The following is a 27,002-nucleotide window of genomic DNA, read 5'->3' on the forward strand; positions in this document are numbered from 1 at the left end:
ACCCGCCCCCACTTGAGAGTGCTATCTGAGAAGATGCAGCAGAACCGAAGGCGCACACACACAGCGCTCCTTCTCCTAGGCAGACACACATGTGCAGAGAAGAAAGTAAAAAAAAAGTTTACTGTCCCACTGGGTATGCTGCAAAATAATTGGAAACAACCTAAATTGTCATCAGCTAGAGAATAAACGGGTATATTCATACTCTAAAACATTACATAGCAGTTAAAAATGAATGTACTAAAATTATATTTATCAACATGAATATAAACTCTAACATATGAGTAAAACTCTAATACAAAATGGGATGTGCTCAGGGCCTCGGTTATAGCTGTAATGTTCTATTTCTTTAAGATCTGAAACAAACATAATATGAAGGTTTAATTAGCTTTGTGGTCGGTGCATAGTCATTACATTAATCTTTATCCTTGCTCGTTTTAAATGGGTTACAATTAAAAAACAAACAAGCCAACTTTGATCCCTCATCCTACACCTTTCTCATTTGGTCCTTCTCCTCCAGCGTCCAGCCTCCATTACTCCCCAACTCCTAAGCAACTGGAATATTCCCCAGGGAAAACTTTTGGTCAGATCCAGGGCCACCCAGTAACTGAAGAGCTAAAGTACTCAAAAAATTCCTAAACGCATGCAGTGCTGTATTATTTACTTTGTGCTTCACAAAGTCGAATTTCCTATATCCAGCTTTATTGGTACCAAGAACAATTCATGCAGAGCCTGTTAATCCTGAGAGCCCAGGTCCTTAATATCTGTGGGAGAGCAATTAAAGAGGACAGACTACAGGCAGCATGCCAGGCTGGGGTCCTACCTCTGTCTTCTACTAGCTGTGTTCAAGTAGCTTATCCTCTTTGAGCCTGTTTTCTCATCTGCTAAACGGCAATGACAATACCACGCAAAGTCACTGCAGTCATTAGAGATAATCAGATGAAAGCATCCAGTACCTTACCACTAATTACATACTCCAGCACAAACATTTAAACTGGGCAAGGATCACCTTTACGCCAATTTAGTGATAAACAATTGCAGAGAAGTCCCCAGAGGATAAATCACAACGACAACCAACTCATTCATTCAACATTTACTGAGGACCTATTGAGTGCCAGACATTTCTGATAACAGAGTTATAAACCAGAGACCCTCTCCTCAGAGAACGCACAGAAATAAAAGGTCAAGATTTCAAACAATTCTAAACTTTTAGGAAAAGCTTTAGAAATTAGAAATTACTTTAGAACTCCTGGTCATCCAATTTGCCTCTTTCCTCTATCCATAAAACTCCCCTCTGCACTAATACACAAAGGCAGGCAATGAAGCTTGAACTTAGTATAACTGGAATTGGCATGCTAGCAGATCGAACAGTCTATTTTAGTGCACAAGTGTTACTGCATAACATGAAAGTACATGGGGCAAATAACTAAATTGTGAAGATTTCATCCATTCTTTCAACATACTTATTGAGCATCTATCATGCAAAACAAATAAAATGCCTTCAAGTTGCTTATTTTTAAAAGCCAATAATTATATCATAGCCTGATACGTACTATGATACCAGATAAGAATGCTCTAAAAATAGACTTTTTAAAGTTAGTACTTATTGCCCAAACCTGCCCATTGAAAATTTTCAGGCTTTAAAATTAATTCCAGAAATAACTGTGATGATAAATATTTTAACTTCAGATATAGTTATAATCCATTTATAGATAATTTCAGAATTCTATAGTATGTAAAAATGTTACAATAAACCCAGGATTCTATAAGCGTGCAAATATTTTTAGTTCACCAGTCACCTACGGGGTTGTTACAGTAGTACATATAACAAAAGGCTACAGAACTAAATGAGAGTACTTGTCTTTCAGGGGACTAGGATTAAATTCCACTAAACGTTAGATGGGATACTGTGCAAGCAGAAATTTATATTATTCTACACAGCTCAACGATAGCATTCTGAAAAAGCTCCATTAGGGCTACAATATTTCTGACGATCTAATGAAAGAAGTTGCCTCATAAATGTTCAGAAGTCCAAATATGGATTTGTTTATGGTCAAGTGGCTGTTTTAATGAAAATGTCATAGAATCAATAAAGATAAAATTGTTGCTATAATATTTACTCAAGTCTCCTTTGAAGAAAATGGGTAATAAAAAAGTAATGGGTAATACTACAGCTATTTAAAGAAACTATTTTAAAAGGCTTCCAAAGGAACCACACAGTGCAAATGATTTATAGTATTTGAGAACTTAATATTTTTCCAGCCAGAAAATTAAACAACACAAAGGCAATACTGGTGGGCTATTATTCCTGTATTAATCTCAGAGGATAAAAAGCAAAGGAAGGGACTTCCCTGGTGGCACAGTGGTTAAGAATCCACCTGCCAATGCAGGGGACATGGGTTCGATCCCTGGTCCGGGAAGATCCCACATGCCACGGAGCAACTGAGCCAGTGAGCCGCAACTACTGAGCCCATGCACCACAACTACTGAAGCCCGTGTGCCTAGAGCCTGTGCTCCACAACAAGAGAAGCTACCACAATGAGAAGCCCGTGCTCGCTGCAACTAGAGAAAGCCCACGCGCAGCAACGAAGACCCAACGCAGCCAAAAATTAATTAATTAATTTTTTAAAAAAGCAAAGGAAAATCAAGTAGCTTGATGGATCTTAAGAACAAATCACAATTCTTGGGACTTCCCTGGTGGTCCAGTGGTTAAGACTCCACGCCCCTGATTCAGGGGGCCCAGGTTCGATCCCAGGTTGGGGAACTAAGATCCCACGTACTGCAACTAAGCCCGCACGCCGCAATGAAGACCCAGCGCAGCCAAAATTAATTAATTGATTGATTTTAAAAAAAAAAGAACAAATCACATTCTCTAAATAAGAAATAAAAAATAGAGCATAATCGTATTTTCGGAAATGTCTAACGGATAAAACAAAATCTAAGAGAATATGGACATAAAGGTTTACAAAGGTTTTCTCTGGGTCATGAGATACCTAGGGGAAAAAACCCCCCCTTTTTTTTTTGACATATCTATTTCTACAATGAAAGTGTATAGTCTTTATTTTTAAGATTTAAAAAAAAATTTTATTGTAGTATAGTTGATTTACAGTGTTGTGTTAGTTTCTCCTGTACAGCAAAGTGAATCAGTTATACATATACATATAACCACTTTTTTTTAGATTCTTTCCCCATATAGGCCATTACAGAGTATTAAGTAGAGTCCCCTGTGCTATACAATAGGTCCTTATTAGTTATCTACTTTATGTACAGTAGTGTGTATATGTCAATCTCAATCTCGCAATTTATCCCTTCCCCACCTTCCCCCGCTGGTAACCATAAGTTTGTTTTCTACATCTGTGACTCTATTTCTGTTTTGTAAATAAGTTCATTTTTTAGATTCCACATATAAGTGATAATTATATGATGTCTTTCTCTGTCTGACTTACTTCACTTAGTATAATCATCTCCAGGTCCATCCATGTTGCTGCAAATGGCATTATTTCACTCTATTTTATGGCTGGGTAATATTCTATTGCATATATATACCACATCTTTTTTTTTTTTTAAACATCTTTATTGGAGTATAATTGCTTTACAATGGTGTGTTAGTTTCTGCTTTATAACAAAATGAATCAGTTATACATATACATATGTTCCCATATCTCTTCCCTCTTGCATCTCCCTCCCTCCCACCCTCCCTATCCCACCCCTCTAGGTGGTCACAAAGCACAGAGCTGATCTCCCTGTGCTATGCGGCTGCTTCCCACTAGCTATCTATTTTACGTTTGGTAGTGTACATATGTCCATGACACTCTCTCACTTTGTCACATCTTACCCTTCCCCCTCCCCATATCCTCAAGTCCATTCTCTAGTAGGTCTGTGTCTTTATTCCCATCTTGCCACTAGGTTCTTCATGACCTCTTTTTTTTTTTCCCTTAGATTCCATATATATGTGTTAGCATACTGTATTTGTTTTTCTCTTTCTGACTTACTTCACTCTGTATGACAGACTCTAACTCCATCCACCTCACTACAAATAACTCAATTTCATATCTTTTTATGGCTGAGTAATATTCCATTGTATATATGTGCCACATCTTCTTTATCCATTCATCTGTCAATGGACACTTAGGTTGCTTCCATGTCCTGGCTATTGTAAATAGTGCTGCAATAACATTTTGGTACATGACTCTTTCTGAATTATGGTTTTCTCAGGGTATATGCCCAGTAGTGGGATTGCTGGGTCGTATGGTAGTTCTATTTTTAGTTTTTTAAGGAACCTCCATACTGTTCTCCATAGTACCACATCTTTTTTATCCATTCATCTGTTGATGGACATTTAGGTTGCTTCCATGTCTTGGCTATTGTAAATAGTGCTGCTATGAACATTGGGGTGCATGTATCTTTTCAAAAGAGTTTCCTCCGGATATATGCCCAGGAGTGGGATTACTGGATCATATGGTAGTTCTATTTTTAGTTTTTTAAGGAACCTCCACACTGTTCTCCATAATGGTTGTACCAATTTACATTCCCACCAACAGTGTAGGAGGGTTCCCTTTTCTCCACACCCTCTCTAACATTTATTGTTTGTAGACTTCTTTTTTTTTTCTTTTTTTTTTGGCTGTGCCACACAGCACGTTGGATCTTAGTTCCCCGACCAGGGATCGAACCCATCCCCCCTGCAGTGGAAGCGCAGGGTCCTAACCACTGGACTGCCAGGGAATGCCCTGTAGACTTTTTGATGATGGCCATTCTGACTAGTGTGAGGTGATACCTCATTGTAGCTCTGATTTGCATTTCTCTGATAATTAGTGATGCTGAGCATCTTTTCATGTGCTTTTTTCGGCCACCTATATGTCTTCTTTGGAGAAATGTCTATTTAGATCTTCTGCCCATTTTTTGATTGGGTTGTTTTTTGTTTTTTTTTTTTGACATAGAGGTGCATGAGCTGTTTGTATATTTTGGAGATTAATCCCTTGTTGGTAGCTTCATTTGCAAATATTTCCTCCCATTCTGTGGGTTGTTTTTTCATTTTGTTTATGGTTTCCTTTGCTGTGCAGAAGCTTTTAAGTTTAATTAATATAGTCTTTTTTTAAATTGAGATATAACTGACATATAACACTATATTTGTCTCAGGTGTACAACATATTGGTTCAGTATTTGTATATATTGTGAAATGATCACAATAAGTCTAGTTGACATCAATCACAACACAGTTAAAACAAAGTTTTTCTCTTGTGATGAGAACTTTTAAGATTGACTCTCTTTGCAACCTTCAGATATACAATACAGTATCATTAACTCTAGTCACTGTGCTGTATATTACATCTCCATGACTTATTTGTTTTATAACTGGAAATCTGTACCTGTTTGAACACTTCTAACAATGCAAAATTCACTACTTCTTGGAGTGGCTCATGCCATCCATCAGAGTGCTTCAGCAGTTGTGGTATTAGAATTACTCCTTAAATATCCTTCCTGAAGACCACACTAGGAACTACCAAAAGAAGTTTCAGTGCTCTGACTGCTACAAAGGGCCACAGGGGCTCAGAAATTATAACTTTGCTGTCCCTATTTTCAGAGGGTAAGCAGAGACATAACCGTTCCCCTTTGAAAGCTGAAGCCTTTAGGAATGAACATTAGATTTCATCATCTGCATTCAAAAAGAATTAATAAAATGTGTTGCTCATAAGACAAGTATCTTCTAAATCCCATTAGGAAGATTAAACTGTAATTAAGGAAAGATAAACTATAATCTAATTAATTGCAATGAATCACATCTCACAAAGGAAGGTTATCATTACAAGGGGCTAGTAGTTGGGATAAGGTTTTAAAAAGCACAGAGACAGAAAGAATATTAGTATCTCATGAGTTGCATAGAGGGAACCCTGACAGGCTCTAGGATGGAGTCCTAGTCCCTATGAGCAGAGAAGACAGGGAAGGAACTGACATTTACTTCCTTGAATCCACCTATCATCTGTGCAAGGTGACCCCTTTGAATAGATGAAGAAGCTGAGGTTCAAAAAGGTTTCACTCTATACTGAATAGTGTCAACTTCAGAAAATATATATGTAGAATACATATACTGGAACAAAATACACTAAACTGTTGAGCAATTACCGAATGGTTAAGATATGGTGATCTCTATTTTCCTTTTTATATGTTCGTCTTCCAGATTGCATCTTAGTCTATTGTACTTTTTTAATCATGATGCTATTTAATAGAAGTAAAGAGGTTGATCTGAAAAATCAAAAATCCAATGAAATAAATGTACGTAGTTTGCCCATGAAAAAAAAAATCTCTTTAAAGTTTTTATTTATCATTCATATTGTTTAAAAATAATTAAACTTGAAAAAAGCACCTTTTAAATAGTGTTGTATTAGTTTCTTATGGCTGCTGTAACAAATGACTTCAAACTGTGAGGCGGAAAACAACAGATGTTTATTCTCTTGCAGTTCTGGGGGCCAAAAATCTGAAATCATAATGTTGACAGGGCCTGATTCCCTTCAAAGACTCTAGGAGAGGTTCCATTCCTCGCCGCTTCCGTTTTCTGGTCTTGTAGCTGCATCGCTCCGATCTCTGACTTTGTGCTCACACTGCCTCCTCCTTCTCTGTGCATCTATCTTCCCTGTGTCTCTTATAGGACACTTGGCATTGAACTTAGGGCTCACCAGATAACCAAGGGTGATTTCTCCATCTCTGTCAATACTCCTTTTTTCCAGTAAGTTAACATTCATAGGTTCCAGGGATTAGGAAATAGAAATCTTTTGGGGGGCTATCATTCAGCCCACTACAGCTGGCTTATTTTATCATCGTATAATCAATATTATATTTCCTATTAGGAACAACACCGCTTTTGAAAGCAGATTCTAATAAGACATGACAGATTAAGTGACTATGATGTGTATTTGAAGACTGTAAAATAATGCCACATGTTTTAATATTGAGGATGAATGCTAATATGAAGTATATTACTGGGTTACATTAAATTCCTTGAATGCTGTTTTATTTTAACAGAATATTGCTTGATAAAATAAAATCATTTTATTGTCAAAAAAAAAAAAAAAAAAAAGGTTTCACTGCTGGTACAAAGTAAAGCCAAGACTCAAACCCAGGTCTATTGAATTCTAATGTCTGAGCCTATCCAGCTCTGTGGGTGAATGACTTCGGGGAGCACAACTCATTAGGATCACCCAAATCCCTGGATCATGATATTATATTCTCTATAGAAACTTCTAATACCACTTTTCTCAAAGAGATTTGTACTAAAAAGAATGAGAGATTCTGGTTCACCTGGCAGTTCTGTAACAGTTCTAATAAGTAGGAATAATACGAGTAATCGTAGTAATAGTGGGAATAACTGCCAACACTGACTAAGCCCTCACTATTCCAGGCACTTCTCATTCTACAGTCAATCCTTAGTGATCTCATCTAATCCATGATTTTAAATACCATCTGTTGCTGATGACCCCCAAATCCATAGCTTTAGCCTGGACCTCTTCCCTGAACTCCAGACTGATTTTTTCCAGCTGCCTACCCCAGATCTCCACTTGGATGTCTGAAACCAAACTCTTGCTTCTAGCCCTTAATCCTACTCCTCCCACATCTCCCCCATCTCAGTAAGTGGCAGCTCCATCCTGCCAAGATGCTCAGGCCAAAAGCCTTAGAGTCGTGTTTTACTCCTTTTTCTCTCACATGCCACATCCAACTGATTCATCAGCAAATGAGTCAGCCCTACCTACAAAATACATCCAGAATCTTATCACTTCTCACCACCTGCCACTGTTCCCAAGGCACTCCAAATTTACTCAATGAATTGATTAATGAATGGCCTGAATTATGTCATTTCAATCCTCATAATAGCTCTATGAAACAAGTGCCCTTATTTCCTCCATTTCACAAAGGCACATAAAGGTTAAGTATAAATTAAGAAACTATGGTTATAGTTTATCAAACAGGTCTTTTTTTTTAAGTTTGAAGAGTCAGATCCCCAGAACCTGATCATCCCAGGAGAAGGGATCGAATTAGCTTACTGGACCCACACAAGGCCCAGGGCAGGAGTCAGCCAGCCTCTCGGAGCACACCAGGTTAGCTGCCAAACGCCAATCTAACCACGAGCTCCTCTCTGAAGTCCCACCCAGGTCCCACTGCCAGGATTACCACTAGTTTCCACACCACATGTGCTAGTCTCTCTCTACTCAGTAAAGGGATCAGCTCCACACTTTTTAGACTTAAGAAAAGGAACTTGTTAGAAGGTCACATAATGAATCATTGAAAAGAAAATCAAGTTAAGAAATGAACCGCTCACGTACATACCCAGAAGACAAAGAACCCTTTTCTGTATTAAAGAATTCTGTGTTTGAAAAGAAATCCATGGTTCTGAAATGGAGTCCCCTGGGAAGGGTCCAATGAGTTTCCAGTAGGGCCTCTGAGGACAGAGCTACCAACTTTCCACACAATGCATAAAGGTGATGGAGAACCAGATGCAAGAGGATCAGGGTGGGTTGGCTTCCACCCCTCTTATGACCGCTACCTCCACCGAAACCAATTTTGAAAATTAAGTGAGTTAATAAGTGTGAAAATCTAAAGTTTTATACAAAAATAAGCTTTTACTGTAAAAAGAATACTTTTTTTTTTTATCCTTTAAAAGTTTATCTGAGCGAGATGAAGGCCTATCTATGTATTTTCAAAACAGGGGTTATTTATTAGAATTGGTACCTGTTTGGGGGTCAGTGTGACTACATTCCTTTCAAGGATCTAAGTGACTTTACTGTATGCATAGGGAAAAAAATCAGGAGGAATATTCACCAAACTCTTAATGACTATTGCTGGGTGGTAGGAGCAGAAAGGGCATTCATTCTCTACACTATACTCTTCTGTAATGTTTGCAATTCATAACAAGTGTGAATTAATTTTTGAGGAAAAATTTTGGGGAAAAAACACTTTCCTCTATCCTCACATTAACAGATACAAGTTTCCACAGAATAATGTATTTAGCTCTTTAAATACTTAAATTTAATTGTTAATCAAAATTTTTTTATGGTTTTTAATTTCCATTGTTAACTGATTTCTTTCTCTAAAACTCAGAGGTTTTAGAAATCTTGGGTCAATGACTATTCTAATGAGACTCTAGATATACATCAGTTAAATTGCATACTGTGCAAATAAGATAAAGTATCACCTTGAGGAAATCTGAAATAGCAAGGATAGCAGAAGTGGGAGAAGCAATACCCACCCCTCCCAGGCCCATTCTAGAATGCATCATATCACCATCAACAAGCATTTGCTGAATGCCTTATGTGCAAGTACTATGCCAGGCTCTGCCTTCTGCCCTGAAGGAGCTCTCCGCATTGCTGGAAGACAGCACACACAGACACCACCACAGGCAGCATCTGCTACAGTGGCAAATACATGGCCCTGCAAAGGAGGGAGAGAGAGGATTTTGAAATTCCTGCTTAAACAGAAGTCCTTTGAAAGCAGAAGCAGGTCTTACCTGTGTATTCCCATAACCTAACGCGATAAATATGTTTTAAATTAATAAGTACATGGAACCAACCTGCACTTGGAGAGGAAAAAGTATGACATCCCAAGCTGGAGGAATGGTGGTGGCATGAAAGTGTGGCATGACCCAAATGGGCATGTTCAGCTATAAAAAAAAAGTGTAAAGGAACAGAGGAATAGAAAGTTGGAAAACCCAATTCACTGAAGTTGAGGAGTTGAAACTATCTTTGAGCCAACAGGAAACCACAAAGGATTCTGATGGTGCAAAGACAACCTGTTCATGTACCTGTCTTCCTTACAAGGTTCCTTACGGGTGGCAGCAGCAGCTTTAAGGATTTTGGTTGCCTAGCTGAGCCTGGCACATGATAGGTATTCAAATAAATGTGAGTGAAAGGAAGGGAAGATTGATTAGGCTGGAAAGATTATGCAAGTGCCATGATATGGAAGGCGGTAGACAAATAAGAGACCAGAAATTAAGGCCGGAGGTGTTTTCTAATCCACCTCATGATATACTCAGACCCAATACAGTGATTCTCCAAAGGCTCCTCCCCTTGTCTCAAGTTGAATCAACAAAATTCCTCTCACATACCACCATGGGTATATCTCCCTTTAGGAATCCTGAGCAACTGGGAAGGTTTGGGGAATGTTCATCAACCCATCAACAGCTACTTATCAAGGCAGTCCTGCCATTCCAGTGCCTCCTCAAGTTCTCTGAGGTTAGCCAAGTTCTGTATCTCGTTCTTAACTTATTTCTGGCCAGGGCCATAAGGAGCAGAGGCGGAGGTAATCACAGTGGGTTTCAGTAAATGTTACTTCCCCCTTTTCCACACTGACCCTTCATAAGCGCTTTCTGTCTCCACCAAACAGTCTGATATTTCCTGCATTATAATCAGTGTTTCTACAGGGCTTTATATTTTTCAAAGGTTTTTGCACTCTATCTCAATCTTCATCACTACCTTATAAGCATGACAGATCCTACTAACCCATTCTTGAAGATGAAGAAGCCTAAATCCCTAGACTGAATGAAGCCAGGGAAAATGACACAGTTACAGTTACTAGCACCAATAATAAACAGCACAGGTGGAAGCAAGCTCCTGGTTGCTGTTTCTTGTGGGTAGTCGTCTAGCCGTTTCATACTGAGAGCAGAATGATAAAACTTACCAAATGGATATTTAACTAAAGTTGGGAGATACTATCAGACAACACAAGCTCTCTTCTTAGAAAGACCATAAAATTAACATAACCATTTTCATGAGAAAAAAATGTCAATTTCAACATTTCCTGACTATTATCTTCCAAAATATATTGTTAGAATATGAGAACATAAAAGAGTAAATTACAAGTATTGTTAAACAATGAAGAATGTATTAGCTATTTCTAAAAGTGCTTTAACATAAAATGTCAAGAGAGTCCAAAGAAATTCATTAAACAAATGTCAGAAAAGCATACAAACATTATTCTGTTGTTAATTGAATGAATATCTTTATCATTTTGATTTTCAATTAAATGAGTATCTGCTACTTCAAATAAATATTATTTATAGGATCAAGGATTTGTCTGCTTAATTCATATTTTCTAACATAGAACATTCAGTTTGAGATCTCTTCTTTTCCCTTAGTCTTGTTCAAACCTTGCCAAATATCTTGTTCTTTAAGGTAAAACTCCAGTCCCTTAAACACTGTATTTACCAACCTCCACACCACCACAATCCTTAAGAGAAACACAATCTTTAAAAAAAAAAAAAAAAACTGTCAATTTTTTAAAAAATTTATAGATCCTATCCAGTACCATAAATAATAAATTTCAAAACAAAATTGGAGCTACTATAAAGCCGAACTCTGATGTAGCCAAGAACCTGTAAAGGGATCTATTAGTCAGAAATGTTGGTGCTAGCCAAGTGTGGTAGAGAGGAAACTGCCGCCTACCCTCAAATGTACATGTTCCTAATCACCAAAACCTATGTTACTTTACTCGGCAAAAGGGTCTTTGCAGACATGATTTAAATTAAGGATCTCAAGATGGGGAGATTACCCTGGATTACCTGGTTGGGCCCGATATAATCAAAGTCCTTGCAAGTGACAGAGGCAAGTAGGAGTGTCAAAGTCAGAGAGTGAAGGATCAGTCTGAAGATGCTACACTGCTGGCTTTAAAGACAGAGGAAGGGGCCAAGAGCCAGGGAATGTGGGTAGCCTCTAGAAGCTGGAATAGCAAGGAAGAGTTTTCCCCTAGTCTCCAGAAGGGACACACCATGCCAACACCTTCCTTTTAGCTCACTGAGACCTATTTCAGAGTTGTGACCCTCCAGAACTGTAAGATGATAAATCTGTACTGTTTTAAACCACTAAGCTTACGGCAATTAGTTACAGCAGCCACAGGAACTAATACAGCAGGTTAAAGCAAGGCACTACTCACCTGCCCGTCTGCCAGGACACTTAAAGCCTTATTCTTCAGGTCCCCGTTGTACAGACATTCAGTGAAATGTTTCTACTAACAAATTATCTAGAAAACGACATAAGATGGTGGTAGTGAGGGAGAAGAGGGAGCCGCAGAGGAATTTTGGAGATCTGTCAGGAATTTTCAGGCCTGTTATCCTGCTTCCCTGTAAGTACACATAACTCCTTTCTATTTCTATTATTAAGAAAATTGTTTTTACAGTTCAGTTTCTGGAAGACAATTTGCAAAAGCTGGGGAAGTGGCCACTTGCTTAATGCTTTGTTGTCTACCAGCTTATTTCATCATCTTGCTCTCCTTTGTCAATTTACTTGACTTTTGAGAGGTTTTGGTTCTGTTAATGATGACAGACCTCCCCTAATTCACCTACACCCTTGGTCTGCTCTATCACCTCCTCTGAGCCATTGGAAAAGAGGAGCGCTAACAGACCTCGGCACAGGTAGAACTTACGAATTTGTATAAAGCCTAACTACAGAGACTTCCCTGGTGGCACAGTGGTTAAGAATCCCCCTGCCAATGCAGGGGACACGGGTTCGATCCCTGGTCTGGGAAGATCCCACATGCCGTGGAGCAACTAAGCCCGTGCGCCACAACTACTGAGCCTGCACTCCAGGGCCCGAGAGCCACAACTACTGAGTCCATGTGCCACAACTACTGAAGCCCATGCGCCTAGAGCCCGTGCTCTGCAACAAGAGAAGCCACCACAATGAGAAGCCCGTGCACCGCAACAAAGAGTAGCCCCCGCTCGCCACAACTAGAGAAAGCCCGTGTGCAGCAACGAAGACCCAACACAGCCAAAGCATAAATAAATAAAATAGATTTATTAAAAAAAAAAAAAAAAGCCTAAGTAGAGTTCAGTCCATGGACCACAGTATCACCTGGGAACCTGTTCGAAATTCAGCATCAAGTTCCATTCCACATTATTCAGCCATAAAAAAGAATGAAATCTTGCCATTTGTGAAATGGATGGACCTAGAGGGTATTATGCTAAATGAAGTAAGTCAGGCAGAGAAAGACGAATACCATCTGATTTCACATATCTAAAAAAACAAATGAACAAACATAACAAAACAGAACAGAGTCATAGATACAGAGAAGAAATAGGTGGTTGCCAGAGGGGAGGGGGTTGGGGGATTAGTGAAATAGGTGAGGGAGATTAAGAGGTACAAACTTCCAGTTACAAAATAAATGAGGATGAAATGTATAGCATGAGGAATATAGTCAATTATATTGTAATATCTTTGTATGGTGACAGATGGTAACTAGACATACCATGGTGATCATTTTGTAATGTATAGAAATATCTAATCACTATGTTGTGCACCTGGAACTAACATAATATTGTAGGTCAATTATACTTTCATTAAAAAAAATATGTAGACACTGGGAGGAAATGCATCAAAATGCAAACAATGGTTATCTCTGGGGGGGTGGAGATTATGGGTGATTGTTAATTTTTACTTTATGCGTTTACGTATTTCTAATTGTCTGCAATGAACATATATTGCTTGTAAAATTAGAAAGAAAACAATAAATGTCATTAAAAATGAAAAAATAAAGTTCCATTCCAGATATTCTGAATCAGAAACTACATTTTAGACAGATCTCTAGATGATCTGTAAACACATTCAAGTTTGAGAAGCACAGATATAAAGAGCCATTGGCAAGGGTAATCACCATGACCCACTTACTATATTTTAGGGACAAATATTCTAATCAGATTCATACTTTCAGTTAATGAGAGGTTCTTAATTATTACAAAGATTTTATTTCCAAGCACAAAAAGTTTTCCTAAGGCATAAGTGAAAAACATGCCCTCACCCCTGCCCACTACTCCCTGACAAGATTTGTTGAGATGGTGGATGAAATAATGATGGAAATATATTTATTTTTATAAAGTTTTTTCAAGGGCTAAACATTCATTAAATGTTCACAGTAGCCTTATGAGGTTGATATCCCCAAAGTACAGCTGAGGGAATATGTACCTAGACTCAGAGACATTAACTAACTTTCCATAAATCATCTAGGGAAAAGCCAGAATGCTAATCAAGACTTGCACAGTCTCCAAGCCCATCCTTATAAACACTACTCTACGAAGCCAATCCTCATTATTTAAAAATTCTGTATTTGCAAATTCTCCTACTCACTAAAATTTATTTGTAACCCCAAAATCATTACTCACTGCACTTTCCCAATTTTTTGAGGACAGGTACATACACGAGCAGAACAGCTAAGACTGTGAAAAACCAGATGCACACGTTCCCAGTATGTGATGCTTTGCCTTCTTATTTAACCTTCTCATATTTTAAACAAGTATCCTTTTCAAGGTCTACTTAGCGCCACATTTTTCACATTGTGTGCTTTTTGTTGGTGGGTGTGCAGTTTAAAATGGTCCCCAAGCAAAGTGCTGTCTGGTGTTCCTAAAGGCAAGAAAGCTGCCTTACAGAGAAAACACATGTGTTACATAAGCTTCGCTAAAGCATAAGCTATAGCGCTACTGGCAGTGAGTTCAATGTTAATGGATCAACGATATATATTAAATAAGGCAAACAGAAACACACAGAAAACAAGGTTATGTACTGATCAGTTGACAAATATGCCGTGACCAGAGGCTCACAGGAACCAAACCCTGCATTTTCCCTAGGGGCAATGATTCAGTGTTTGCTGAGATGGCATTCACGGTAACTTCACAGAACATAACTGCCGCAACTGTTGTTACATGTACTAACTTGACATGTAATGGCAGGAAAGGCACCAAATTATAGAGCATTTTCAGAAACAAGACACCATTTTCTCCAACTCAAGAACAATAGTTGAAGGTTCTTGACAGGATAACCATAAGGACTGGTAATGGTGTTATTTCATAGCTTACAGACTAAAAACACTGTTATAATACACTGCACAAAGTCAGAAAATGAATATCACATCACACGGACAAAGATGAAGCAGTGGCTCTGTGAGGTGCACGCAAGATGATTCAAGGGGAGAAGGGAAGTGAATGCAATAACATTCATTTACACTTATCATTTAAATCTCATCTTTAAATTCCAATTTACTTTACAACTTAATAATAGTACAGTAATATGTGTACACAATAAATTCTATTGGTAGTGCCTGCTCCAATTCTGCTGATGATGTACATGACCAAAAAATGTTGGGAGATCACCACTGTAGAGAATCAAAGTTAGCGCTTGAAAAGAAAAGAAACTCCAGAGGCACACGTCCTGCAGTGGGCTGGTGGCTTTGAGGACTCACATGCACCGGGAACCATCTATTGCTGCTCTGTCCCCAACACATTGTGATGATCCTCACAAAGACATCCCTCCAGGCATCAGTTGATTCATATGAGAAATTAATTAGCTGGTTGTGACATGGACTAGATGATCCAAGCTAGGAACCCTTCCCTCTCTAGAAATTGGACCAAAGAAAATAAGACATAATAGCAGGAAGTAAAAACATTGTTTATTGTTGCCAGGAGCCCAAAGGCTGAAGGCATGCCCTGATAGAGCAACAGCCTGTCCTCAGAGCACCCAAACTGGGAGGATTCAATGGAATCCCATAAGATATCCAGGACTGTCAGTGTCATCTTATATAGTTAAGTTGCATCATATACACATTCAACTCTAAGTGCTCAGCAAAAAAAAAAAAAAGAGAAAGAGAGAGAGAGAGAAAGGGAAAAAAAAAACATAACCAGTGCTGGCAATCTGTCTGCCATTCTACTCAATGAAGGTGTTCTGTGTCCTTGGACAGCCTCAGTTCCTCAGGGTCTCTTACAGCATGAATGGTTCATTGTGAGGCTAAAGTTTGACACAATATATTTTTCATCTACATCACCTAATCCCAAACCAACTTCCTCTGATACCCAAAGGAAGAAGCAGGGATACGTTTCAACCCTGAAGGAAAAATGGCTGCATATGACTTACTGAAAGACAGAATCAATCTCCAAAGAGAACTGACTTCCTAAGGGTAATTCAAGGGCAATTTTTGAAAATACTCAACTTTCACAGTGTACGCTGACTGTAGAAGCAACCCCCCAGATAAAGTGAGACTCAACTATAGTTATTCTGTTCCAAGGGCTCACTCTTATACCTACCACCTAGAGGTGGTGTATATTGAAATTTGCTGCCATATACTTTTATGGTACTTCTTACTGATTAAAGTGCTCTCATACCAGTTGTGTCATTTAACACCCACAGGGCCAGGCAAAGAAAATGGAACGAGCACTGTGGTTCCCATTTCAGAGATCGAGTGCAATAATGGAAAGAGTAAGAGTTGTTGAGTCAGACAATTTGGTTTCAAATCCCAGGCATACTGTTCAATTTTTCAGAGCCTTAGTTTCCTATTAGTAAAATGCAAACAGTGCACACACCTCACCAAGTTTTTGAGGATGAGTCAAGTATACAAGTTGCAGGTATACATTACTCAATGTTTCCTTACACCATTCCACAGGAAGGAGGGCTACAAGTTCACACACCTAATGTGACCAATAAAGCCCAAGTAGAACAAACATCTCCCAACTCCCAGCTCCATGCTCAGAGGTCCAAGAAGGATATAACTTAGCATCTCTTTAAAACGTGTTCAAAAAGATAGAGATACTCTGCTAAAAGTTTTTCTGGTTCAAGTAAATTTGTGACATGCTAGTCTCTTGAAGGCTCACAATGCGTGTGTGTGTGCAAGTGTGTGCATGATATAAAGGCTCTGAGAAGGCGTGCAATAAAGAAACCTGGTTGAATACATACAGAACATTTCCCCAAACTGGATTTAATAATGGAAACCTTTTCTGCATAATTACTATAAACAGCCACACAAACCTAATGTTCTTCTGAACATACTTTCAGAAACACTGGTTTTGATAAATTAGTGTATAACAAACAGACGATTATATTGTAATAGATTAATATTAATAAAAATAATAACAGATTATAGAACAAGGCACAAGAAACTACCGTTTAAACAAGACCCCCGAATCATTTTTTGGCAGTCTGGTGTCAAATCCAAAAAAAAATCTATTTGGGAATTCCCTGGCGGTCCAGTGGTTAGGGCTCCACGCTTCCACTGCAGGGGTCTGGGTTCGATCCCTGGTCGGGGAACTAAGATTCCGCAAGCCGCGCAGCGTGGCCAAAAGGAAAAACAAAACCAAAGAAACGAAACAAAAACAAAAAAATCTATTTAGATCATCAAGGCATGTTTATTCTCAGAAAGGTCTCAGGATAAGTCTTTCACAAACAAAGACTCCAAGAAGTGGCTCATGTCATCTTACATAAGACATAGTGGGTAAAAAAGGTGAAAGAGACACAATGTTTTGTTACAAAATTGATTTGCATGAGGTATCTTACTCCCTAAATCAACTTTCCAAGAACGCTACATATGCCATATAACAACTACCTGTCCTGTCATTATCCCTGGTCTCCTGATAACAGTGGCAAGCAAGAGAAAGCCAGAATGGAGATAGTGACTTGTAAACTATAAACCACAAAGACGAGGAATTCTTTTTTTCTTTGAAAACTACAAGAAAGCAGTTATTATTTTTCCTACTTTGTACTTTCCCTCCTTTCTCTGTTTATTACTGCACACAAGCACTTCTAGAGAATACTTTTATCTTAAACCTCTAGAAGTCAAATAAAGAGAAGACGAGGCCCGAGGAATTCTTTAAAAAATTATATTAATATTTGATATTTACTTATCCTGGCAAGTACAGTATATATAAAAAAAGGAACCTGCTCTAATGCAAAGTTTTAAGTTTGTGAACTAGGTGTAGACAAGTGTTGGTTAGCACTGACATCCTAGGAGGAAGGCTTTGCGTAAGAACTTTAAGCTTCCATGGTTTTTTGAAGAAAATGAACGGAATCTAGACGTTTGCTAGCCTAGTCCAGTAACATACACTGTGCATTTCGGCCACTAACAGCAGGAGTGGGAAAGGGCCAAGAGCAACCATTACCGCCTATCACCAGGGGTACCTGAAAAGTCATCTTCACCCTTCAGCCTTCCCATTTTACGACTAGACGCCTCAAGGACCACTAGATCGCGGCCGCCGCCTCGCCACGTCCAACCCGGCACAAGGCGGAAGCTCACCAGCTGGGCGACGGGGCGCACACCTGACCGGCGGGCGGCGCCCACAACGCTTCACCTTGCCGCGGCAGACCTGCCCTCCTCGGCCCTTCTTCACCACCACCTCCATCCCTTCCCACCTGCAAATAACCGAGGGCAGGGACGCGGGAAGGTGAAGATGGTGAGGAAAAGCATCCCCGCAATCCGCCGCAGACTACCTCCTCCCATCCCTGAGCCGCTGCAAAGCCCCACCGTTTCTCCCACGCCTCGTGTCTCTAGTGCAAGGTCTGCAATAGTTTAAAATTTTTGTTTTAAAGCACAAGTAACTTCCCCGCTCCCTTCCGCCCCTCACCTTCACGAAAGCAATCGGGGTTGTGGTACCTTCGATATCTAACAGGATCACAGTGACTTCGGCGGGCACCGAAAGCACAACCATTTCCCCACCGGCTGCTACTACGAGAATTGGCCTACTGGTAGGGAGGGCGGAGGGCGGTGCCGGCTGCGCCCAGCAATCTGCTGGGCTTCCGACAGCCCCGAAAAGAGTCCCGGAGCGCACAACCGCGCTCAGCCTGACGCGCAAGGCGGAGAGGACACGTCGGCGCCCCTGAAAATAGAGAAACCCGCAGCACAGGGACCTCGAACTCGCAAGCTGCCCGGGCCGCCAGGCCTAGACCACGTGGGCAGGGAAAGGGGGCGGTCCTCGCGAGGTTCCGATGGGGCGGGGAGAGGTAATGGCGCCGACGTCGATTGGCCGCTAGAGGGCCTCTAACCCGATCCGTCAAAATGGGCCTCGCGTGGGCGGGAACAAAGAAGCGAACGCGGGAGCCCGGTGCGCGGGCGCGCGCTCTCCGCAGACTGGTTGAGCGAGCGGGAGAGGTCCGGGGCACGTGCAGACGGGAGCCCCGCGAGTGGCGCGCCGGGGATGTGAGTGCCCCTTGCCCTCTACGGCACCTAGCCCCCTCCCCGCCCACTGCCTCCGCTTTTGCATTTTTACAGTAATCCGACCGGGCGCGCGCCCCTCCTCCCGTCAGCCAGCGAAAGAGGCCGTTTGGATCCCGGTCAGCCTGACTGCGTTGGCCCCGTTTCCGGCCGATCGGTTAGAGAGGCCCGCCGCGCCCCCTCGGCCCGCGCGCCTGTAGCGGCAGCGGAAGAGGCGCCCGCGCCGCGCAGTTTTCCGGAGGGGCCGCCGCGCGCCCGCTTCCTGTTCGGCTGCGTCCAGCCAGCTCGAGGACAAAACACGCGTGCGCGCGCCGGACGGCAGGGCGCGCTCGCCGCCTCAGTCACCCGCGCTGGGCGCAGTCCGCCTTTTTCCGGAGCAGCGCGGCCCCGGTGCCAATCGATAGCAGCAGCTCCGCACTGGGGGACCGAGGGCGGAAAAAGGCGGGGTTGACGGCTCTTTGCTGGGAGTGGGCTGGACCGGACGCCAGAGACAAAGGCTCTCAAGGCAAGAGGGGCTGTGACGCTGCTCGGGATTTTTGGCCCAGGACTTTTCGCCCCTTCGTTTTTCTCTTCTGACGCTCTTTTCCCAAGCCCGCGTCCCCTCACCCGCGACCTCGCTCCTCAGCGGAAGGGCCGCGATGGAGGTCCCGCCCCGGCTTTCCCATGTGCCGCCGCCATTGTTCCCCTCCGCTCCCGCTACTTTAGCCTCCCGCAGCCTCTCCCATTGGCGGCCGAGGGCGCCGCGGCAGCTCGCCCCGCTCCTCCCTTCGCTTGCTCCCAGCTCCGCCCGGCAGGGGACGCGCCGGGCCCAGCGCCACGTCACCGCCCAGCAGCCCTCCCGATTGGCGGGCGGGGCGGCTATAAAGGGAGGGCGCAGGCGGCGCCCGGATCTCTTCCGCCGCCATTTTAAATCCAGCTCCATACAACGTTCTGCCGCCGCTGCTTCCGCGACACGGATTGCGCGCCAGCGCCTCCCGGCCGACAACTCAGCCGCTATGGAAGACATGAACGAGTATAGCAACATAGAGGAATTCGCAGAGGGATCCAAGATCAACGCGAGCAAGAATCAGCAGGATGACGGGTACCGCACGCTTCTCTTCTTCCCCCCCCCTCCCCCAGCGCGCCGCATGCGCCCCTTCGTCCCTCGGGGGCTGCGCGCTGCCCGTGTTCTTTCCCCAAGTCGATTCCCCGCGTGCCCGCTGGGCCCCAGTAGGTTGGAGGGAAGAGGAAAGTAGGAGACGGGGGGGGGGGGGGGGGGCGGTGACTCGAGAGGCCCGCGGAAGGTGGGGGAAGGGCAGAGGGGTTGGAGGCGGAGGGCGGCGGCGTCTGTGTCCCGAGTGCGCAGGCGCGCGTGGGGCCCGAGGGGGAGGGGCCGGCCTCGCTGTGTCCCATGCTGGAGCTGCAGCCGCCTCTTCATTGTGTCTGTGTTACGGTTCCGCGCAGTTTTCAGCGGGAGGATTTTGGGAACCTGTAGGCGACTGGTACCCAGATCCCCAGTACGAGTGATGATGAGTTCTTTAGGTGGAACGTTGGCTTGATAGCTGAGGAAGACGGTGAGCCTAAGTTGTGTGGGATCCGTTTAGAAAGTTGGATTTTCTAGTCGGGAACAATCTTTACCATGTATTGTTAGCCTCGTTTAAACTTAGCATTGTGCAGTGAGGAGAGCAAGGTGTCCACCGTTTTGAATAAGTGAGGAACTTGGGGATTTTTGTGGTCTTTTGTTCGTGTGTGTCTGTAAACGGGTTAAATTATTTGTACATCAGGATGTATTTTCCTGTGCTTATTTTATAGTTTTATTTCGTAACCGTAATTTCAGGATTTTAGGTAATCGTTGTAGTTGTTGCTAACCTTAAAAAAACAACTTTTATTTCTAGTAAAATGTTTATTGGAGGCTTGAGCTGGGATACAAGCAAGAAAGATCTGACTGAATATTTGTCTCGATTTGGGGAAGTTGTAGACTGCACAATTAAAACAGATCCAGTCACTGGAAGATCAAGAGGATTTGGATTTGTGCTTTTCAAAGATGCTGCTAGTGTTGATAAGGTAGGAACATGTTTCGCATTGTGGTGCTTTTGTGTGTTTCTTGCAAATTGTTCAGAGGGTTGCTTGTATGTTGTCAGATTAAATAAATCTGTCTTCTAGGTTTTGGAAATGAAAGAACACAAGCTGGATGGCAAATTGATAGACCCTAAAAGAGCCAAAGCTTTAAAAGGGAAGGAACCCCCTAAAAAGGTTTTTGTGGGTGGATTGAGCCCAGATACTTCAGAAGAACAAATTAAAGAATATTTTGGAGCCTTTGGAGAGGTGCGCTCTGCTTTTACGTTTACGTGTATTTTCATTTGATATGTTTATATAATGTTTATCCCTGGCCCAGTTCTTACAGAGCAAGCTCAATGTTGGATGAGGGTGGGATTAAATTATTGCAAGTCCCTTCCAGTCACTGTACCTTAATCAGTGCTTTCTGTGTTATAATGGAAACTAGTGTCTAATTTAATGGAAACTAGTGTTTAATGGAAACTAATTCAGCAAAAAGATGGATGCTTTGCTGTGGTTAGGGTTTGGATTTATTAACTAGTGGCATCTGTGGGGTAAGAAATGGTATTAAATAAGGTTTTACTCTCCCTTCTCAATGCTCCATAGATGAAACAAATTACTTTAGTTTGATGTGGATAATAAAGCAGTAGTTTATACAGAAGTTATTTCGTTAGAATGACATGTTGAAGCTTGAAAAGGACTTGTGGTATTCTAAAACATCTTGGTAGCTTTTTACCATTAGTGGGTGACCTTGAGTGTGTATCTTGATTTCAGATTGAAAATATTGAACTTCCCATGGATACAAAAACAAATGAAAGAAGAGGATTTTGTTTTATTACGTATACAGATGAAGAGCCAGTAAAGAAATTGTTAGAAAGCAGATATCATCAAATTGGTTCTGGGAAGGTAAAGCCATTTTGATTATAGTAAATGAACAGTATGCTTTTTTCTCTCTTAAAGTGAAATTTCTCAACCTGTTTTGAGAAGAGAAGAAATGGCTTGACATTAGAATATTGGTAACAGTTCTGTTTGCTTTTTAAATTTTGTTTTTAGTGTGAAATCAAAGTTGCACAACCCAAAGAGGTATATAGGCAGCAACAGCAACAACAAAAAGGAGGAAGAGGTGCTGTAGCTGGTGGACGAGGTGGTACTAGGGGTCGTGGCCGAGGTGAGACTTAATTCCTGGAAAATGACTCAATGCTGTAAGCTATAAACTGCTAAATATGAATAAGCCCATAGGAAAGTAAAGCCAAATTTAAACTGTTACAACATGGAAACTGCTCAGCTTAGTGTGGGTGGGCTTTTGTTTTTATTGGTTTCACCTCTTCAAAAAATGGCCACTCTGACAGTGTCATTGCTGCTGGGAAAAAACACCATTAAACGTAATTAAGATTACATGGAACACTTTGGCGTGATAGGTTTTCTAGGGCAGGAGTCCTTGTTTTAAAGATAAACACTCTGTCTTCTCCTTTGTCCTGATTTTTCATTGAATTTAGGAAGCCTGATACTGGCACAATTGGACTTTCTGCCCCCTTTTTTATGCCAACTGTAATAATACTTTTTTGGTCAGATAGCAATATAGGTATCCATTCTGCCTTTTTAAGATTTGCAGAGTGAGGGACAGGAACGCATCATTTTATGTTAGGATTGGGGGTCAGAAGTTGTTTCCTAACAATCATTGTGCATTGTTTCAGGTCAGGGCCAAAACTGGAACCAAGGATTTAATAACTATTATGATCAAGGATATGGAAATTACAATAGTGCCTATGGTGGTGATCAAAACTATAGTGGCTATGGCGGCTATGATTATACTGGGTATAACTATGGGAACTATGGATATGGACAGGGATATACAGACTACAGTGGTAAGAATATTTAACTTAATTTCATAAACCAATGGTACTAAAATTCAGTGTTTAAAGTACAGTCCCATTCTGAGACTCTGTGTGTGGGTGTTTTCTATTTCTTGAACTGTTTGTGGAGTTAAATTTTTGAGACATTTAATAGTCATAGGGGCTTATACTGATATAGAGATTTCAGTCATTACAAACATTCTAGAACGTGATATGTGACTAGTTTATAATGAGTTTTTTAAATATCTGGTTATTTTAATTGCCATGGAGGATTTTGCATATTTAATAGTTTTTAAATATATAGTGAAACCATTTCATTAAAAGCTAAGCATAATTTTTTGTTTTTTCAAAATAGGCCAACAGAGCACTTACGGCAAGGCATCTCGAGGGGGTGGCAATCACCAAAATAATTACCAGCCATACTAAAAGGGGACGTTGGAGAAAACAGGTGTGTATAAGAGTTCAAGACACCAGTGGAAATTCTAATTTAATTTAAAGATCAATAGACAAATGAAAAATAAGTGAAAACAAAATATCATGTAGCCTGTTTTTACTAAATTGTTAACTTTTTACTTGCTTTATGAACCTGTTTTGCCTAAAGTGTCTATAGATCTTTAACTTTAAAGTTTTATCTCACTTTCTTTAGTATTACAGAAAAACTTAAGAGTTTTTCTGTTTGCTTTGTGTACCAGGTGGTCTAGAGGAATAATTAAACTTTTTTAGAACTATTAACAGGTAAAGTACTGAAATGGGTACAACTTAAGGAAAACAGGAATGTTGTCTTCTAACTCTGACATTATACCTTGTTTGTACCCGCCAGCGGGAACTTCATTGCAGGCCGTGTGTCACCCTGACCACGTCTATCTCTGGGGGTCGCACGTTGCGGGCAGAGCGCAAGGCATACACCAGAAAACGCTGTCCTGTGGTATGGTCTCTTCCAACTTCATGTACCAGCGTAAAGATTAAAGTGGAAAACTTCAGACTTTGGCTTCTTTTTTAATCTTTTTGAAGATTAAGTGTCTAAACTTAACTTAAATGGTTTTTTACAGGAGTTAAAGTACATAAATGCCTTTTTACAGCTTAATCATTTTGGTCTTCTGTTTAGTGTTGTATTTCAATTGTGGAGCCTCATTTTAAGTGTTCATTCTTTAAGATTTAATGCTTGCTTTTTCTTTTTATAGCTAATAGTGAAATCTACAAACCAAAACAAGAACTTTAAAATCTGGGATATAAATTAAAGATCATATGCACACAGAAATTTGTTTTCTTGCAATACAAGCCTATTAGAAATGCATGTTTGTAATAGCATTTTACGTGGCTTACTAGAGATGTTTCTAGTAGACCTTGAACCTAGCACAGTTCAACCTGTGAATATGGGAAGACTGCATTCCCAGATTTTCTAAGTAAATTTTACTTTAATATCATTTGGGAACTCCAGGGTGAATTTATTAATTACCCAAACTGCGTTTTGCCAATGAATTTGCATGTGATCTTTAATTATTGAAGAAAAGAATAAAGTGAGAACTTAAAACAATTCATGAAAGTGGACCTTTGAAAGCTTGTCAGAGTTTCACAAATCTAATTGCCATTTTGTTTTTGTTTTTAGGAAGAGATTGCTAAAGTAACCCATCTTGCAGGACGACAGTGAAGATTGGTCTTCTGTTGATCTAAGATGATTATTTTGTAAAAGACTTTCTAGTGTACAAGACACAACTGTGTCCAACTGTATATAGCCGCCAATTAGTTTTTGTTTTTACCTTGTCTTTTGCTATCTGTGTTATGACTCGACGTGGATTTGTGTTTATACAAATTTTATTTGTATGATTTCATGTTAAACCTCAAATAAATGCTTCCTTCTGTGATTGTTTTTCTGCGTCAGGTACTAAATAGCTCTGTAAAAGTGTAATTTTAAATAAGCAATAATTAAGGCACAGTTTACTTTGTAGGGAGTGTTGATCCATAGGGAGAACCTGGTCCTTTACGAAGAGCCAGCTACAGTGTCTGCTCTGTTCTCTTTTGTTAGATGTGTTCTGTGTTCTAAGGCTTCATTTCCCTGTTAACTGAGGCTTCCACGTACCTTTAAGTCATGTTGTTTTCTCTCTATATCTGGAGACTTTGTCATGAAAGTTTCTGTGGCATAGTTATAGTGTTGTGATGAGTGGAAGCTTTCTAGTAGACCGTAAGTCTTCTGGTTATATTTTGAAAAGTAATTTTTTAATGGCACAAAGCATGCTGGTAGCTCCTTTTATGGATAGAAAATATTTTGCTTTGTTCTTGTCTCTGGAAAGGCATTTGTTATGACTTGCTGTATTCAGTGGTCTGCTAGAAAAGAGCTTTGGCTAATCATAATACCATAACTTTGTTTTCTTGATTTAACTGTCTAAATATACCCAGGGGAAAAAACACTTGAACTGTGTTATAGGAGCCACAGTTTAAGAATATCAGATGTAGTTACATTTAACACAAGGATTTTGGCAAATAGGTATGAAGTTACTAAAGTTTGAACAAAAGTTAGATTAAAATATTCGACGTAGTGGATGAGTAAATTAATTGTATACTATTCTGTTGGTATTATGTCACAGCAAGCACCAAACTGAACAAAATGTTTTCTGTTGGGGCATTTTTAGGAAGCTGTATTGGGTGTTAACTGTTATGTGATGTGAGTTCTTAGAAAAAATCATGGTAGTAAGTTTCATCATTTTTAGCGCAGTTAGTGCATGAGCTGAATAGTTAAGCATATCCATGTTCAAACGTAAAAGGAATAGTGGGGAAAGGTATCCCTTAAATCTTATGTAAATGCAAATCTAAGTGTGACCAAGTCACGTCATTACAACAGATCTTCTGGTGCATTAAAAAAAAAACAGCTTTAGCTCTAGATTTTGGAGGATGTCCTGGGTACATTCAAGTTTTGAATTTTACATTCAGTGTAGTTGTTGAATTTAAGGTTTTTGTTTTTGTTTCTGTGGTTCCATGCTAGCCATTAGGATTGGCATACATGTTCACATGTGGAAAATTGACCTCACCTTCAACCAAGTGTAAATTTTTTTATGCTAATGAACCTGCCTTGTTTTATTTGGTGCCTGCAACTTTCTTTGTTCCGATGATGTTTGTACTTGCTGGGCTATCAAGTTACAATGCTTTTGGCGTTTTGCTCCTGTTTTGCTATTTGACCTTACACCTAGGCCAAGTACCAGTGCTGGCTATTGCAAGGGATTGTTTGATTCTTTCAACATGCAACCTTAGGGAACAGAAAGGAGATTTTCATTTTAAGTTATGTAAAAGTCAGGTGCAGTGTCTTTAGGGCAGTGAATCCTGTAAGTTCAAATTTATGATTAGGTGACAAGTTGACATTGAGATTGTCCTTTCCCTGATCAAAAATGAATAAAGGCTTTTTAAACAAAATCCAAACTCTTCAGTCAAGTCTTGATATATATGACTTTGAAGAAATACACTACGTCTAGAGATTATTGTCTGAGATCTTTTAGAAAAACTGAAGTACTTAACAAACATAATTAACCTGTATATTCTTAAATATGCTTCCTGAGTTGTTTTGAGCAAGTTCTATGTGTTGCTACTTAACCTTGAAAGAAACCTAATTAGCAGTTTTGTTGATTAACACGTTAGTATTCTGTAATCTGATGGCTGCATTTACAAGATTAGGGATTAAGAGTTAAAATGTCATTGGGATACTAACATGGATAAGCAGAGCATTTATTTCATTCTCTTCCATGCATCTTTTTCATAATGGTGACAGTAACTGGACCCTTTTGCTAATCTTATAAATTTCAATACAAAGAAACCTGAGAAATTAATTGCTATAGGTTGCAAGTATTTGATAGGATGTCCACCACAGGATACTACGTTTCACTGATTTAAAAAGGTGATTCAAGGACACTGCAATTATCATTGAATTTTTAAATGTCATTTTATATAAACTGCAATTTTTAGTTACGGATGTTGTGTGTATGTGCATTTCTACCATTTGAATTGCTCCTAGTGTTAAGCGAAGTCAGGAAATGTCATTCTGTAAAAATCTCTCAAACTTTCCAATTTAATAGAATTGCTATCTACTGTGGTCTCAACTTTCTGAGCAAAAGCAGTACAACTTTGTTTTCATGTAAAGTCATTCAAAAGTGTATTGCCAGAAAAATGTGGGCTGTTCTTTAGGATTGGTTGAGG

General features: G+C 40.4%; 2 protein-coding genes across 7 annotated transcripts in view; one reads left to right on the forward strand and one right to left on the reverse strand.

Moving 5' to 3' along the window:
- ENOPH1 (enolase-phosphatase 1) overlaps window positions 1-19,188 on the reverse strand; it is a 35,838-nt gene extending 16,650 nt beyond the window's left edge. The window contains exon 1 of the mRNA XM_059922771.1: window positions 18,350-19,188. Within this exon, the coding sequence (XP_059778754.1) occupies window positions 18,350-18,433 (84 nt within the window). The 5' untranslated portion in view covers window positions 18,434-19,188. The remainder of the gene's footprint in view (window positions 1-18,349) is intronic.
- Window positions 18,806-26,775, forward strand: HNRNPDL (heterogeneous nuclear ribonucleoprotein D like). Of its 6 annotated transcripts, none has more exons than XM_059922764.1 (8): window positions 18,809-20,017; window positions 20,811-20,979; window positions 21,079-21,240; window positions 21,745-21,876; window positions 22,665-22,835; window positions 23,179-23,271; window positions 23,644-23,748; window positions 24,430-26,225. In XM_059922764.1, the coding sequence occupies exons 1-8, from the start codon at window positions 19,575-19,577 to the stop codon at window positions 24,469-24,471; spliced, it is 1,317 nt and encodes a 438-aa protein (XP_059778747.1). In that variant the 5' UTR covers window positions 18,809-19,574; the 3' UTR covers window positions 24,472-26,225. The 6 variants fall into 6 exon arrangements, with proteins under 6 accessions (XP_059778752.1, XP_059778747.1, XP_059778753.1 ...); XM_059922766.1 differs by lacking the exon at window positions 24,430-26,225 and adding an exon at window positions 22,024-22,138 and having other exon boundaries at window positions 18,815-20,017; window positions 23,644-23,730; XM_059922765.1 differs by lacking the exon at window positions 23,644-23,748 and adding an exon at window positions 22,024-22,138 and having other exon boundaries at window positions 18,816-20,017.
- The last annotated feature ends 227 nt before the right edge of the window (window positions 26,776-27,002 follow it).

Source organism: Balaenoptera ricei, chromosome 5, assembly GCF_028023285.1.
Source record: "Balaenoptera ricei isolate mBalRic1 chromosome 5, mBalRic1.hap2, whole genome shotgun sequence".
NCBI classification, from domain to species: domain Eukaryota; kingdom Metazoa; phylum Chordata; class Mammalia; order Artiodactyla; family Balaenopteridae; genus Balaenoptera; species Balaenoptera ricei.